General features: G+C 39.9%; 1 protein-coding gene across 1 annotated transcript in view; it reads left to right on the top strand.

The window, feature by feature from the left end:
• Positions 1-6,612, top strand: part of STXBP2 (syntaxin binding protein 2) — a 37,563-nt gene extending 30,951 nt beyond the window's left edge. The window contains 7 exon segments of the mRNA XM_032210043.1: positions 234-314; positions 482-620; positions 1,347-1,453; positions 3,712-3,807; positions 4,274-4,359; positions 4,751-4,907; positions 4,996-6,612. Of these exon segments, the coding sequence (XP_032065934.1) occupies positions 234-314; positions 482-620; positions 1,347-1,453; positions 3,712-3,807; positions 4,274-4,359; positions 4,751-4,904 (663 nt within the window). The 3' untranslated portion in view covers positions 4,905-4,907; positions 4,996-6,612.
• Positions 6,613-13,532: the final 6,920 nt, after the last annotated feature.

Genomic DNA, 13,532 nt, shown 5'->3' with positions numbered 1-13,532 from the left:
AGGACAGATTGTGCAGAATAATCACAGGGACCAGCTTAATTCATTTGTATAACTTTTATTGATTGTGGCATTTCTAGCTACTGCAGAATGTGGCTATTTTTTCAGAAGTCCCTTGGATCTTGCCTTGCTCATTGTCTACAGGCAACTGTTTTGTTCATTGGAGGAACAGTAGGGAAAAACTTCAATGCTGGCAAAAAAAAGCCCACGGTTTATCATCCTCTTTCATCCTGCAGTATTCCACCCATTTGCATCTGGCTGAAGACTGTATGAATAGCTTTAAGGGCACCATAGAGAAGCTGTGCAGCGTGGAGCAGGTAGGTACATTATGAATTCAGGAGAGGCGAGAGAGAGAGAGAGAGAACGGCCATCACAGCCCAACTCTTGTGTATTCACGGTGAAATACAACCTACTTTGGGTGTCTCCTTCTCTTCCCTGGTGAAAAGGATCGATTCTGATGGGCACCTTTTCTCCCTCCTCACAGGACCTGGCCACAGGGGCAGATGCTGAAGGGGAGAAAATCAAGAACCCTATGAAGAGTATCGTGCCAATTGTCCTTGATACCAGTGTGGAGGCATTTGATAAAATTCGCATTATCCTGCTTTGCATACTTCTCCAGAATGGTACCGTTGCTGGATAACTTCTCTCTCAAATGCCTAGGTTAGGGAAAGGTCCCCTGCAAGGACCAAAAGGAAGAGAAATTTCAGGATGCTTCTTGTCCATACCCAGATGCCATATTTACACAGCACTGCTAGGTGTTACATCTGTCTCCTAGGAGGCATTAAGTTCCTTCTATGACTAACTACATCAAACTCATATGTCTCAGGTGGTTGTCTCAACTGTCATTTTATAATCCTCTGAACCACTACAGAAAAGAAGGTCCTTGCTTTCGTTTTAAATTTTTGTTTCTACACAACATATTTTTTAAAAAGCATAAAAATCCATAGTAGCACAATCAGACTCATGGTTAGTGCTTATCCACTTCCACTCCTGGGTGAAGAAAACTGAAATGGAGAGAACTGCTAGCCTAGAAACCAGGAGCCTAGGAGTTCCAGTGTGATGACTTACAACCGAAAAATGCAGATTCTGCTAAGAAGCAGAAGAAATAGATTCACAAAAAGATTCACTAGAGCACCTGTAATAATTGGTGGGAACATTGAGTTGAAAAAATTAGTTGCATAGAGCAAATTGAAATACAAACTGATAAAGCCTTGGAGCATAACACACCAGATTTAGCAGCGGTTGAGAAAAATAAAGTGTGGGTGATTGATGTGGCAACAGCAGGGGATAATACAATAAAAGGCAAAGGTTATACTTTGAATGACTCAACTTTCATTCCTTTCACCTAGGCATTAACGAGGAGAACCTCACAAAGCTCATCCAACATGCCAACATCCAACAGGAGAGAGACACCCTCTACAATATGCACTGTCTGGGAGCCGCCATCATGCCGGAGGTATTTCATATGCATACCTGCTTAGTGACATTTGTTGGGCAGGTAGCTTGTACCTGTGCAGTTTGTGCATAGTTACCACTTACTAGTGCAGTCTGAATGATGGCCCTGACAATTCAAGGACAAGGGTAATCTCTGGCTATCCTATTGATGAAGATGAGAAAACTATTTAGTCTGCCAATGTTGTATTTCTCTCTACTCATTCTTCTCTCTGCTCTTTTCCTCACTTGCCTGTCCCTCAGCCTGTCCTGCTGGAGCCATTTAGGTAAGTCACTCCATCTTCCTCTAAACACTGAACTTTCCTGAACCCTCTTGTCCATCCCCTCCTGCCCTTCTTCCAGCAGGCCCGGTTCCTGCTCTTTTCATTTTTTTATTTTTTTCCATTCAAGGTTTTATTTTTTTAATACAAATTATACATATTATAGAAAAGAAGAGTTGTCTGGGTCTTTTCTTTTACATCCTCTCAATTACATAGACCTTTTTATGTTATAGTATAATAGTTTTATTTTCACTTTCAGTCAAATTATTCTCTTCCATTATTTTTCATATTTATAGTTATTTTTTCTTAATGCATAAACAATATCTTCAATTGCCCCAGCAAATTTTCATTTTTTATTTTCTTCATTGGTATATTTTGCTATATACAGCATACATCCTCTAATATAGACAGCATTTCTTTCAATTTTTCCTACCATTACTATATACTATCATTTCTTTATTTTTAGTTACGTAATAATAACAATCTTACTACTATTTTCTTTAGCCTACTAATATAGCTCTTTCCCCTTTCTTCCTTTTTTAACCATTTTCTCTTGGGCTCTCTAAAATCCCAATTTTATTTTATTTTTTCTTCTCCCCTAATTTCTTCTTTTTCTTTCCCCTATTTTGTGGTAATTGTATCTTTTCTTCAGCGTATTTACTTTATTATTCTAGTAATTTCCCCCAAGATTTTCCCTGTTCTCCTCCTTTCCTTACTATTTTGTGGTTTCTTTTTTGGGCGATCTCCCCCTTCATCTACTTTCCTTTGTGACTAAAAAATCCCAGTGAAATCTTCTATCTGCATTTTATTTTCAATTCTTCTTTTTCCACCTTATCTTCCTGTATCTTATTTGTGTCCACTTTTACCCCCTCTTCTCCTATTTCTTGTTCTGTATATCCCCTTTCAGTTCCTAGCTTCCCTTTACCAATTAACGTTTCATCTGTGCTTTTCAACCTCACAAATAATTCATCATACATCCAAATCTCCATTTTGCAAGTTTAACTATTTTAACAGATTTTTAAATTTTAGGGTTATATCACATTTAGTTGCAAATTTAGGGTCTTCCAAATTCTATTGCTCAATTTTAAAATTAATCCAGTCTAGTCCATGTTTTACACAGCTGTAGATAGTTGCAGTCAAAACAATGTTGAAAAGGCAGCTCCCATGGCCTCAAAGCCTCTTCCTGAATCACACTACGGCTCTCACTCCCCCCCCCTTTCTTTCAAAGTATTTTAAATCCACAAAAAAATAAAGTGAAAATAAGGAGGAAAAGGATTTCCCTGTGTTATTATTATTATTTTTCTTCACTAGCCAGCGTAGTCTTTTCTGCTCACAGGTAAATGGCTCTCTCCAAACAGCAATACAATCCCACAGCTAGTTGTCAATAGCCATAAAAAACAATTTTAATCCAGAGAGACTAGAATCAGATAAGGAGAAAAGAGACTTCCCCCAGGGCTCTTCCTTTTAGTTGTTAATTTTTCCTTCACTTCCACATTGCGGAAGACACAATCCTCTGAGGCTTTGATGCTTAGCCTCCTCTGCCACCTTTTTTTAGTAACGTTCCACGAAAGACATTTAGTTAGCCAATAATTTTGCTTTGGGATCCTTTTTAAGATTAAAATCAGCTTTTTCCTTTTTTCTGTGAGTTGGTGAATCACTCGCCCGGTTCCAACACTCGTTCCAGACACCACTCCTGCCCAATAACTTAGTCCAGGTGCCCCAGCTTTATAGCAGTCATTCAGTTATGGCCGCTGCCCCTGCTGCCGGTTTGAAGGGTTTTGTCTCCAACTTCCCAAGACAAGGAAGGATAGGACATCAGAGCCTCCCTTTCCCCTGTCCCTCCAGGATAGGTTTTCAGTCCGAAGACCTCCCAACAGTGGTTTGTCCAGCTGGATTTCCACGAGGCTCAGAGAGCATGCTTTTTTCCAAGCCGGTCTCTCTGTGATGCTTCTGGCTTCTCTCCTCATCTTTTTATTTTTTTAATGGGCTTTTCTACTCTTAGGACACTGCTGGAAACCTGAAGCCTGTGAGGAAAGTGCGGTTAGAGCCTACTTACCAACTCTCCCGGTGGATTCCTATTCTTAAGGATGTCATGGAGGTACTTAGAAGGAGGGAGAGGGAGCTGGCTGCCTTGAGTGTTGGTTGTGTACTTGAAGATGGATTCAGCTTCAGTCCTGAGGCAAATCCAGTTGAGAATCCATCTACCCTGTGTATCTTTGTGACCTGGATTGCACAAGAAAAAATATTAAGCTCTTGCCATAGAAAATAAACAAAAGATAAATCTTGAAGTCCTTATTACTATGTTGTTCTGTAATCCAGATCTATTGTGCAGCCAAACTGCACAACTTTGACTTCTTGCTTAGATAGTAGTTGTGATTAGGATGAAATGTTTGAGAATAGAACACCCCCAGGGGGAAAAACAAACGAAAATGCCTGTGCCCGGGCATGCAAATTGAGCAGCCAGGATCAGCCATACGGCTTTTGTAGTCTTTTACACAATGCCAGATTTTATCAAACCAGAAAAAAAGGGAACCCGTTTTTTACTTTTGCTCATCTTGACACAGGATGCCATTGAAGACAAGCTGGATAAGAAGGTCTGGCCTTATGTGTCCTGCCCGGCCCCTGGTCCCTGTTCCCAAACTGCCGTGAGGTAAGTCATGCTCCAAATAGAAGAAAGCATAAGGCGCTACCATTTTTAACACAGACACCAGATCTAAATGTAAATGATAAGGAGAAAATGTACTCACCTCTTAGGTAAAGATGTTTGCTTTTCCACTTAAGCTGTGTTGAAGAACACGCTCACATCACGTACGCTCCTGTTTGAAAGAATTGTAGGTGCAATTCCTTGAACGGCTGAAGAGTATATGATAGAGTTGATTCTTTCCCTCTATGTACATTTGGGAGGGTGGGGATCCTTCATCTCTTGGGCCTGTTTTGGTGTTGCTTGTTCCCAAATGCAAGGAAAGGCTTTTTTCCCAGATTGCTAGGTTGACAGTCTTTTGCAGATGGTCCCTCTGCCCATATCCATTTTTGTCTCACAGTGCCCGTTTGGACATTGGCACAAGACCAAGACAGCAACTGAGTACAGGACAGGACCCCGTCTTATCCTGTATGTGCTTGGCGGTGTTACCATGTCAGAGATGCGTTGTGCCTATGAAGTCACGGAGGCTACTGATGGAAAATGGGAAGTGCTGATTGGTAAGTAGACAGCCAATGGATAGGCTGATTCTTCACATGTGCCTTGTTTTTTTATGGGTTCCTGTGGTAATCCTCCTCTTCCCAACAGGGTCATCCCACATCCTGACTCCCAAGCAGTTCCTGGAAGATGTACGCAACCTGACTGAGCAGACACCGCTGAAGACTTAAAACTTCTAGCCCCTAAGAGACTTGCTGGCAGCTGTTCTATTAGCTACCTTTTTCTTCAGCAAGATGGCTTCTTCCTCATCAGTGCCTTTGTCTGAACTCTTCTGAGGCTGGCCTTATCTTGATCCAACCTTTAGCCAGCTATCATGATTGAATTGACACTGGAAGGACCTCACCCGGGGCCTAGAATGACGATAAGGATCTATCTTCATCTCTTATTATGTTGTGGTTTCTGGACACACTTTATTTTTCTGCCCTCCCACAAATAAGGGAAGAAGGAAGGGCTATGTAGTTCATGAATAAGTCTCTCCTACTTTTGCCTAGAAGTTATTTGTTCCCTTACATGATGACTTGCCAAGAAATCAATTCTTTTGACTTGACCTACACAAATTTGATGGCTTTCATCAGAGCCTGTTTCTTTTTCTTTTTTCCCCCAGCAAAGGAAATCGATCAACAGAAGTGATTGCTTGTTCCTCCTTTATGAAAATATTCTGGAACAAACTCTCATTTCTGGATTCCCACATTTAGAAGCTTGACTTTAACACTTAGCTTGAAAGGATGATTGATTGCTGCTTTTAAAAAGTGGGAAAGGTGATTTTGCTGAAGAGGTCATGTGCTGTCTTCGTTATAAAGATTGCACAGCTCAGCCGAGGAATCTCAGTCTTTAAAATAAATATGAAATTCAAGATTGTTGGCATTCTCTCTTCTGTAGAGGAGAATTCAAGCTGTGATAGAAAAGAAAATAATTTTGCTTCCCATATAAAGAATTGGGTATGTCAGCCTTTATCTTGGAAAGTTACTGTGCCAGTTGAAGACACTATTTATGAGTGTCTTTATTTTGGCCTTGTTCCACAATATACTACAAGGGGCTTCCTGATAACAGCATGGAAACAGTAGCCGGTCAAAAATGTTGCAGCAAGACTGTTCACCATGATGCAGTGACATGTAGGCTACTGCTTTACACTCCACAAGTGTCTTTGCTTGTATTTCTGGCCTTAGTTTAAAATATTGAAATTAAACATTTAACCAGAGCTCCAAATTGTCTTCAGAATACCTTCAGATATTTAACGTATTTATTATTAAAAGATGTTACAGTATTTTAAGTTTAGTAAATTTCAATAAATGTGTAAAGATTATTTATGCATTTCTGTAAAAGATATTAGGGATTTTCAGATGGTCCAGCTCAGACATCTTCCCAAAAGGTGAGATGGAGACCATGATGACACTCATCCTACAGAGACTTATCTGGCATAAATGATCACCTTGGAATAAGTGGCCTGTGAAAATAAACAAGGCTTCATCTTTGGTTTTGTTTTTTAAATCTACATTTGAACTGTTTAGCTTTTTCTGTGACACAAGATTTATTCAGGCTTTCTTATGTATTTGTTTCTTAATGTTTAGAGGGGGTATGTTATTCTATCTGATGTTGTATACGTTTAAGCTGCATTCACTGAACTGTCCAGATAAATGTAGCTATTGGTTATGACAGAGACAAATAAAAATAGAGAAGATAATTTTGCTGTGCCATGAGAGGAAAATAGATATGCCTTTTGATTTTGTGCTAAACATGGAATAGCTTTACATCCTGTGATAATTGCAGGTAGAGAGGTCCTTTTTCATTAATATTTTAATGCTAAACTAATCAGCAAAAGTACAGGTATATATAAGTATTAAAGGATCAATACAATCTCATAACTGACAAGTATAATAATAATAAGAGAGAAATAATATGTAATTGTAAAAGCTTCCTATTGCTCAATTTTTCTCTTTCCCTTTTGTTGAAAAAAATTCTAAAGGTTACAAGCACGTAGCAACAATCCACCACTGCAAATTAGTTGTAGATTTCTCTTTCCAATGTGTATTGATTCCTTTAGCTAATTCCCATGTCTCCCCTTCTATTTTACTTTGATTGTTTCCAAGTAGACTTCAACTCAAGCTGTAAACCCATATTAAGAATTGTATTAATTCTTAAAGCCCAAAGCACAATCATAACAGGGAAAGAATAATTTTTACCAGTTAATGTTCCAGCTTCTGAGTTACATCTACAACAGAGTGATTGTTATAGCTAACCCTTATTGAAATTCTGTGATGCATCTCTTGAGTAATGCAGGCAGAATATTGTTTCTATAAGAAACTCCATGCAAATACAAGCAAAGGTTTTTAGAATGGATTCATATTTAATGTATGAAGCATATCCAACTATTGCAAGAAGGGACAGTTCTACCTAAGGTGCGAGTAACACAGTGCATAACCACACAAATGTATTTTAAAATGATGGCACACTATTCTGCTTCAATACTTTTACACCAGTATAACATTGTGATAAATGTTTGCACCTGAAAATTGATGCACGGTCATCTTTAATACATACTGTATACTAGATGTTCCAAACGCATCCATCATTATGTGGCAACATTAATGACCTGGGATGGGCTACAATGTGGCTGATGCATTGACTGAAGCTATTGTCTCACTTTGTTTGTGAATCAATTTCCCATTCATGCTGGTTGAATTCTGCTATTTTTCCTAGTGTTGTGGCTGGGTTTCATTTTTTTAGATTCAGAAGTATATAATACAACTTTTATGTACTTCCATCTGGCAAACTCTTGCATGATGAAAGGGGTTGAGATCTCAGTATCCTATAAGTCGTTTTTATGTGATGTCCTGTTGCAGATCTTTTTTTGGACACCCCCACACAATCTGCCCTGTGTAAAGCTTTAAGTCCTGATTCCTGCTTGGGAATTAATTGCAATTACTATCCATTTAGATAATTACTGTAAAGCAGCTGTCTTGAGCTGGATAGTGGGTCAAAAGAGTGGGATATGTGTGTGAGAGAGAGACAGAGGTACAAATTGGTGCTAAATGCTTCTTTGACAGTCCCCACCTAGATCCCTTTCTGCTTGGGAAAGCAGCAAAGAAGGAGCTGTTGTATAAGATGGTTTTGGAATGACTTCTGTAGCTACACTGCCAAAAGCTTCCAGTGCAAGAGCCAGGTATACTTTCCCCCTCTGGCTTGGTAAAAGAAAATGACTGTGAAAAGCAAAGAAAAAACTTGTTTATCAGTGATCTAATTTAAGTCCTTTAAGCAATTTTATAGATTTTTGTTTGTGCGTTTACAGCATCTTTTGTAGATGAAGGTAAATGTTTCCATGATTGCCTGTATAAGCCACAAATTATACACAATGCCGGAGAGGAATGCTGTCTATAGCTGGGATTTTCAAACTTTTCAATCCACAGAACCGGTTTAAAAGAAAATTCTAAGAACCCCTGAGCCAAGAGGAGAAGTTCTAGTTTTGAAAAAGGGTTGCATTTAAAAGTGAACTTTTTCCCTCTTTTAGTTCTTAGTCTCTCACCCAACCCCATTTAGGTTCCACATGATGCAATTTGATGAACTCTGCAGGACAGACAACCATTTTCATAACCTGATTATCAGGATAGTTTGGGCTGATGGCAGTGGTAGTCCAATTCCCCCCAGACTTTGTTCTGCGGGGAAAGGGAGTCATTTATTGAAAAAGAGTTTCAAAGATGAACCATGCACAATTTTGCAGTATATTTTTAGAAGAATGCCTTTCCATTTTAATTTGGTTCCATTTCCTTCCATTTCATCCTTCACTGGATGGAAAAACTTATTCAGTAGAGCTAGGGACACAGTTTCAAATGTACTGGGCAATTTCTCTTGACATTTTGCAAAGAAAAGACAATGTCAAACAACTTTTCAAGAGCTGAACTCCTTTTGCTAGTCATTTTAGTATTACTGTGGAAAAGTCCAGTAGGGGGAAGCCTATATGGTTAACCAAGGGAGACCAGACCAGAGAGGAGAGATTCTATCATTGACACAATATTCTTCCCCACTTTGTCTCTAAATAAGTACAAAATACTTTCCTCAAATCCTTTTCTGAAATACTCTTCTTTGAAAACATCTCTAAAATAAATTGTCTTGCAAATGACAAAACTGGCAGGAAAACACAGGTGAATTTCACTGTCGTAGTAGTCGTGAGGCTTTGCAGCCCTTTGCCATGCTTCTTGAAACCTCCCACAGATGCTAGCATAGTGTAGCTGGAAGACCTTTTTGAGTTATGCAATTAGCTCCTAGTGCGATGGTAAATTTAGCAAGCAACCCATATCCCAATCTGTTTAAGGGATGGATTGAGTTTTTAAACCTCATTTCCTAATTACTGGACAAGCTCCAGCAACCCCACTTGAACCAATCTATTCTAAGCCTGCTAACTGGTGCCGGAGAACAGTTGAGATCCAATGAGTAATATGCTTCTATCGTATATTTTTTTTAAGGTAGGAAGCAGCGTAATGGGGAGGGAAAACCTCTTCCTGTGTGCCACTTTTTTAAATACCTTTAAGTAGGGTCATAGCAGGTGATCCAAGCCTTGTTTGATCACCCCCTTTTAAATTAATATTGCAATGGCTGAAACGAGAAGGGGCCAGAAAATGTCAGTTGAACACAGCACTTACAGGCAGAGTGCTTTTTGACAATTAGGATCAAACTACTTTATAGTCTTCAGGTGTGAATTTTTCAGAGTTGTTTATTATTACAGAAAGGGAACTAAGCTATTTTAAAAGGACTGCATGCTGAGTCTGCATTAAATGGGAGGAAATTAGTTTTTAACTTCCTTCCTGGATTTTACTCAGTGTACTACGCTTGGCCTATGTGTCTGAATTAATGAGATATTCCTTCCTTTGCAGTTCCTGAACACCAAACACAAAATAATAAAATAATCTCAACATACCTAACTCTATTTTAGTAAGTATGTACCTACAGAAAAGATAAATGCAAGAGAGTTTATCAGCAGGACAGATCTATAGCGCAGGTAACCGAGTCAATTTCATCAGTGACATTGCTTCCTCAATATATTGGCCTCTGCTGGGTTTGGACTTCGGTTCCTATATGCCCCAAACTCATAGGAACCATGGAAGCTGGATTTCTCAGAGTTTGAGGGCAACATACTGAAATATTCTTATTACATTGCAGCAAACTAGATGAGAAGCTGCAGCCCAGAATAGTTGGATAGTACCATTTCCTGGCAAATAGGATTTCCATAGGTTGGTCCTGTTTCTAAGATGCACACCTGATTTCTGCATCTACATAGAATACAATGGAATGAAGTAGACAGGGAACAAAGAGCATGTCTGCTCCCACTCCTGATATCTTGAAAAAAATCTATAAACATTTCATATGTAATTAAAGACTGCACACACATTCATTTGGTTGGCCATTACACCTCTAGGCATTTACCGAAAATACTTTGGATAAAACTATCTTAGCATTGCTTGCTAATAATGGATATTTTAATCATAAGAGCAACTCTGTAACATCAGACCATAGAGCTGTGTAGTTCAGCCTCCTGCTCTCTGTTGTGACCAAACCTCCCAATCACAAACCCTGCGTACCTATTCCCTCAGATATCAGAGCAATAGGTGACAATTGTGACTGGTAACCAGCCATTGGATAGTTCTACCCTCTGTATTTTCCTACCTGGACACCATGTGGTTCAAGACAGATGTCTGAAGAACATTGAATGGGTCTCATTATTTGGGGCCACTTCAACTAAGAACAAACCTGCTGCTATTTATTTTATTAAATTGTTAAATGAATCAAAATGTTGGGGTTGCACTGCAGTAAAATAGCCACCTGCTGATGCCATTTTTTAAATGGAAGTAACCGGAGGCATTGCACATCACTTCAAAGTTGTACATACTTTGTGGCAGGTGTGAGTTGAATTGCTGGGAATTATCTGAATTAGAGCATTCAGCCCTAGAGCTTTTAGGCTACTCTGCTGTTCTTGGAATAGAGAGGGATGCCTCTGTGGAAGTACTAAAATCTCACATTCAATAGGAAAAGGTGAAATGCTGCACAGTTCATAAAGCACTGTTTGTTCAGAAGTTTAACACATACACGAACTGTTTGTGAAGCATTCCCTGGCCCTCAAAATTTCCACTTTAACTTAAAACTTACAAAAGGGGCTACCATAAAACTGATTCACCAAATGGAACGGAGTATTAATACCTACAAGTGTGGCTGTTTCCCTAAAGCCCCTGTAATTAAACCATGCGAAGACAAGAAGAAGAAGAAGCCTTCATTTTCCTCAGAATCACTTTTAAGAGCGACTGTCCATTTGCTTGGCTCTTCTGAAGCAGTCTTCCCTATGCCTGGGCATTGCTTCTAGGTGAAGGAACCTTCTGCATGGACCTTGCAGGTAAGCAGTTCTGGAGTCGTGCCTGTTTGTTTTAGTCAAGGTTTTCATTATTAGTAAGGAACCAGTGAAGAAGTCCAAGTGTTGCTTGGTGCCAAGAGAAGGAAGGACAACTTCCTGAGAACATCATATGCCAACATGAAGAATGTTGAAATGTTGCCACCGTTCCTCTCCCAAGGAAGCCAACAAGGATGGGATAAGCAATCAGGCATCTGTGCACCCACCTGATTCCCATGTTGAATTCTCTATGAAGATGCCTTCCTCTGTTCTGTCATTCTGTAAAGTGGTTATGGACACAAATCATTCAAACCTATACAAAATATAAGAAATATTACAAGCAAGCAGATCATGAGCACTAGGACATTGTTGAATGTACTTAGAGTAGCAGATACATTTTTTTAAAGCAAATTTCTGAGCATGTGTTAATCTGGTTCTGGTTTTCCATTCTCTCTTCTCACACTTTTTCACAACCTCTTTGGATTAACCTAATGCCAAACCAAGTATGCCCCCCAATGTTGCAATACACTCACACTTTGCTCCCTCAAAGCAAAGCCAGTCTTTCTACTGAGTTTTTCTTTGTTGCAGAGGATTTAAAATTGAGACATTTTAAATTCTTCCGATGGCTTACTGATGCCCACCCACCCAAAAAAGAAGAAAAGGAAGCAAAGGTGACGGAACACTTACTCTGCTGCTTTTTATAGAATAATCTAATTGCAATTGTCTCTCTTTCTTACCGCCTCTCCCAAGGAAGTCAGGAGTCATAGAAACTTGTGTTGGGAAAGAGAAAACTAGCTTGTGCTAACAAGGCTCCAAGGCCCACAAAACTCCAAGGGCCCTGGTTTTTTGCTAGTGTAAAAAGAAAGGAGTTAGAGTACATACAAGAGAGCATAAAGAAAGAGTTTCAGAAGGCTCCTCTGCAGGAAGTGGATGTCGGGAGCATCTCAGGTAAGGGAGCAGATCATGTTGACTGGGGGCCTGCAATGGGAGCTTCTGTGCTTGGCTTAAGGCAGGGGTCAGCAACCCACAGTTCGAGCTTCATATGGCTTTTTCATCTCTCTGCTGCGGCTCCCTGTTGCTCAAAATATGCGTCACAACTGCCAGTGTGCACCTGCTGGAACGTGATTTCTTGAGCTTTTCAACCCCCGGTAGGCCAACCATGGTTAAATCCAAGGGAAAAAACAGTTTTAGAAGAGAATAGAATGTTTAATTCAACTTCATATACTAGTTTTGTGGCCGCTCAGGAAATAGTCAGGCACAGGAAGGGTTTTGTGGCTCCCGGTTTTTTTCTTTCCTGTGGGAAATGGGTCCAAATGGCTCTTTCAGTGTTTAAGGTTGCCAACCTGGTTTAAGGAGAAGGGCTAAATTTGATGGGTCCTTCTGGTTGGCACAGTGACTTATCTGCCATCAGTAGAAGATACTGAAAGGGAGGAAAGGGTTGCACACAACATTGCACATGCTTCACAACAAATCTGTTAATCTTGGAGGGAAAATGTATATGTTGCAATTTCCTAGGGATGACCCAGACTTGTCAGATGCTTTGGGCTCATCCCTGAAACAATATTGGCTTTAGAAAGAAGTGTGGAAGGGCAGAGCAGTGTTCTTAATGCTGATCTGTCCTTACTCAACCATGGTTTTTTTTAAGCCATCACTTCAGGGCCAGATCACCTGACATCAAGTGAGGCCATGCCTTGTCTGGTAGAAAGCTTTTCACAGAGTCACTCCACTTGGATTATATTCTGAGATTTGGCTACCAACCCCAGCAAGTGCTTTACCAGGGAGCAGAAAGCAAGAGCAGTATTTCAAAGCCCATTCTTTGTCACTAGTGGTCACAATGGCAAAACCATAAAATGACATCTCAGTGACAATTTGGAAGAGGAAGGTGTCTTTCTAACTGGAGAAGGAGGTAGATAGGATGTCAAGGGGAGAGGTAAGGAAAGAAGGTATTCCCAAGTCTAATTGACACTTTGATTCCCCTTGCTTCCTTCTTTCCTCCCTCCATTTTTCTTTCTTTCTTTCTTTCTTTCTTTCTTTCTTCTCTCTCTCTCTCTCTCTCTCTCTCTCTCTCTCTCTCTCTCTTCTCTCTTCTCCTTTGCATTTCTCTGCCAGAACACTACCTCCAATTTTGTCTCCAACAGGCCTACAATGCAGATTTGGTTACATTAGGGAGCAGTTCAAAATTTTTCCATCAGAGTTCTAGCTGGGCAGGGACCTGAGCCTGAGTCTTCCTCACTCTGGCTGCGGTGCTCTAACCACC

This window comes from Thamnophis elegans, chromosome 2 (genome assembly GCF_009769535.1).
Source record: "Thamnophis elegans isolate rThaEle1 chromosome 2, rThaEle1.pri, whole genome shotgun sequence".
Taxonomy (NCBI): domain Eukaryota; kingdom Metazoa; phylum Chordata; class Lepidosauria; order Squamata; family Colubridae; genus Thamnophis; species Thamnophis elegans.
Note: the sequence above shows the minus strand (reverse complement) of the source record. Positions and strands in the feature narration are given on the sequence as shown.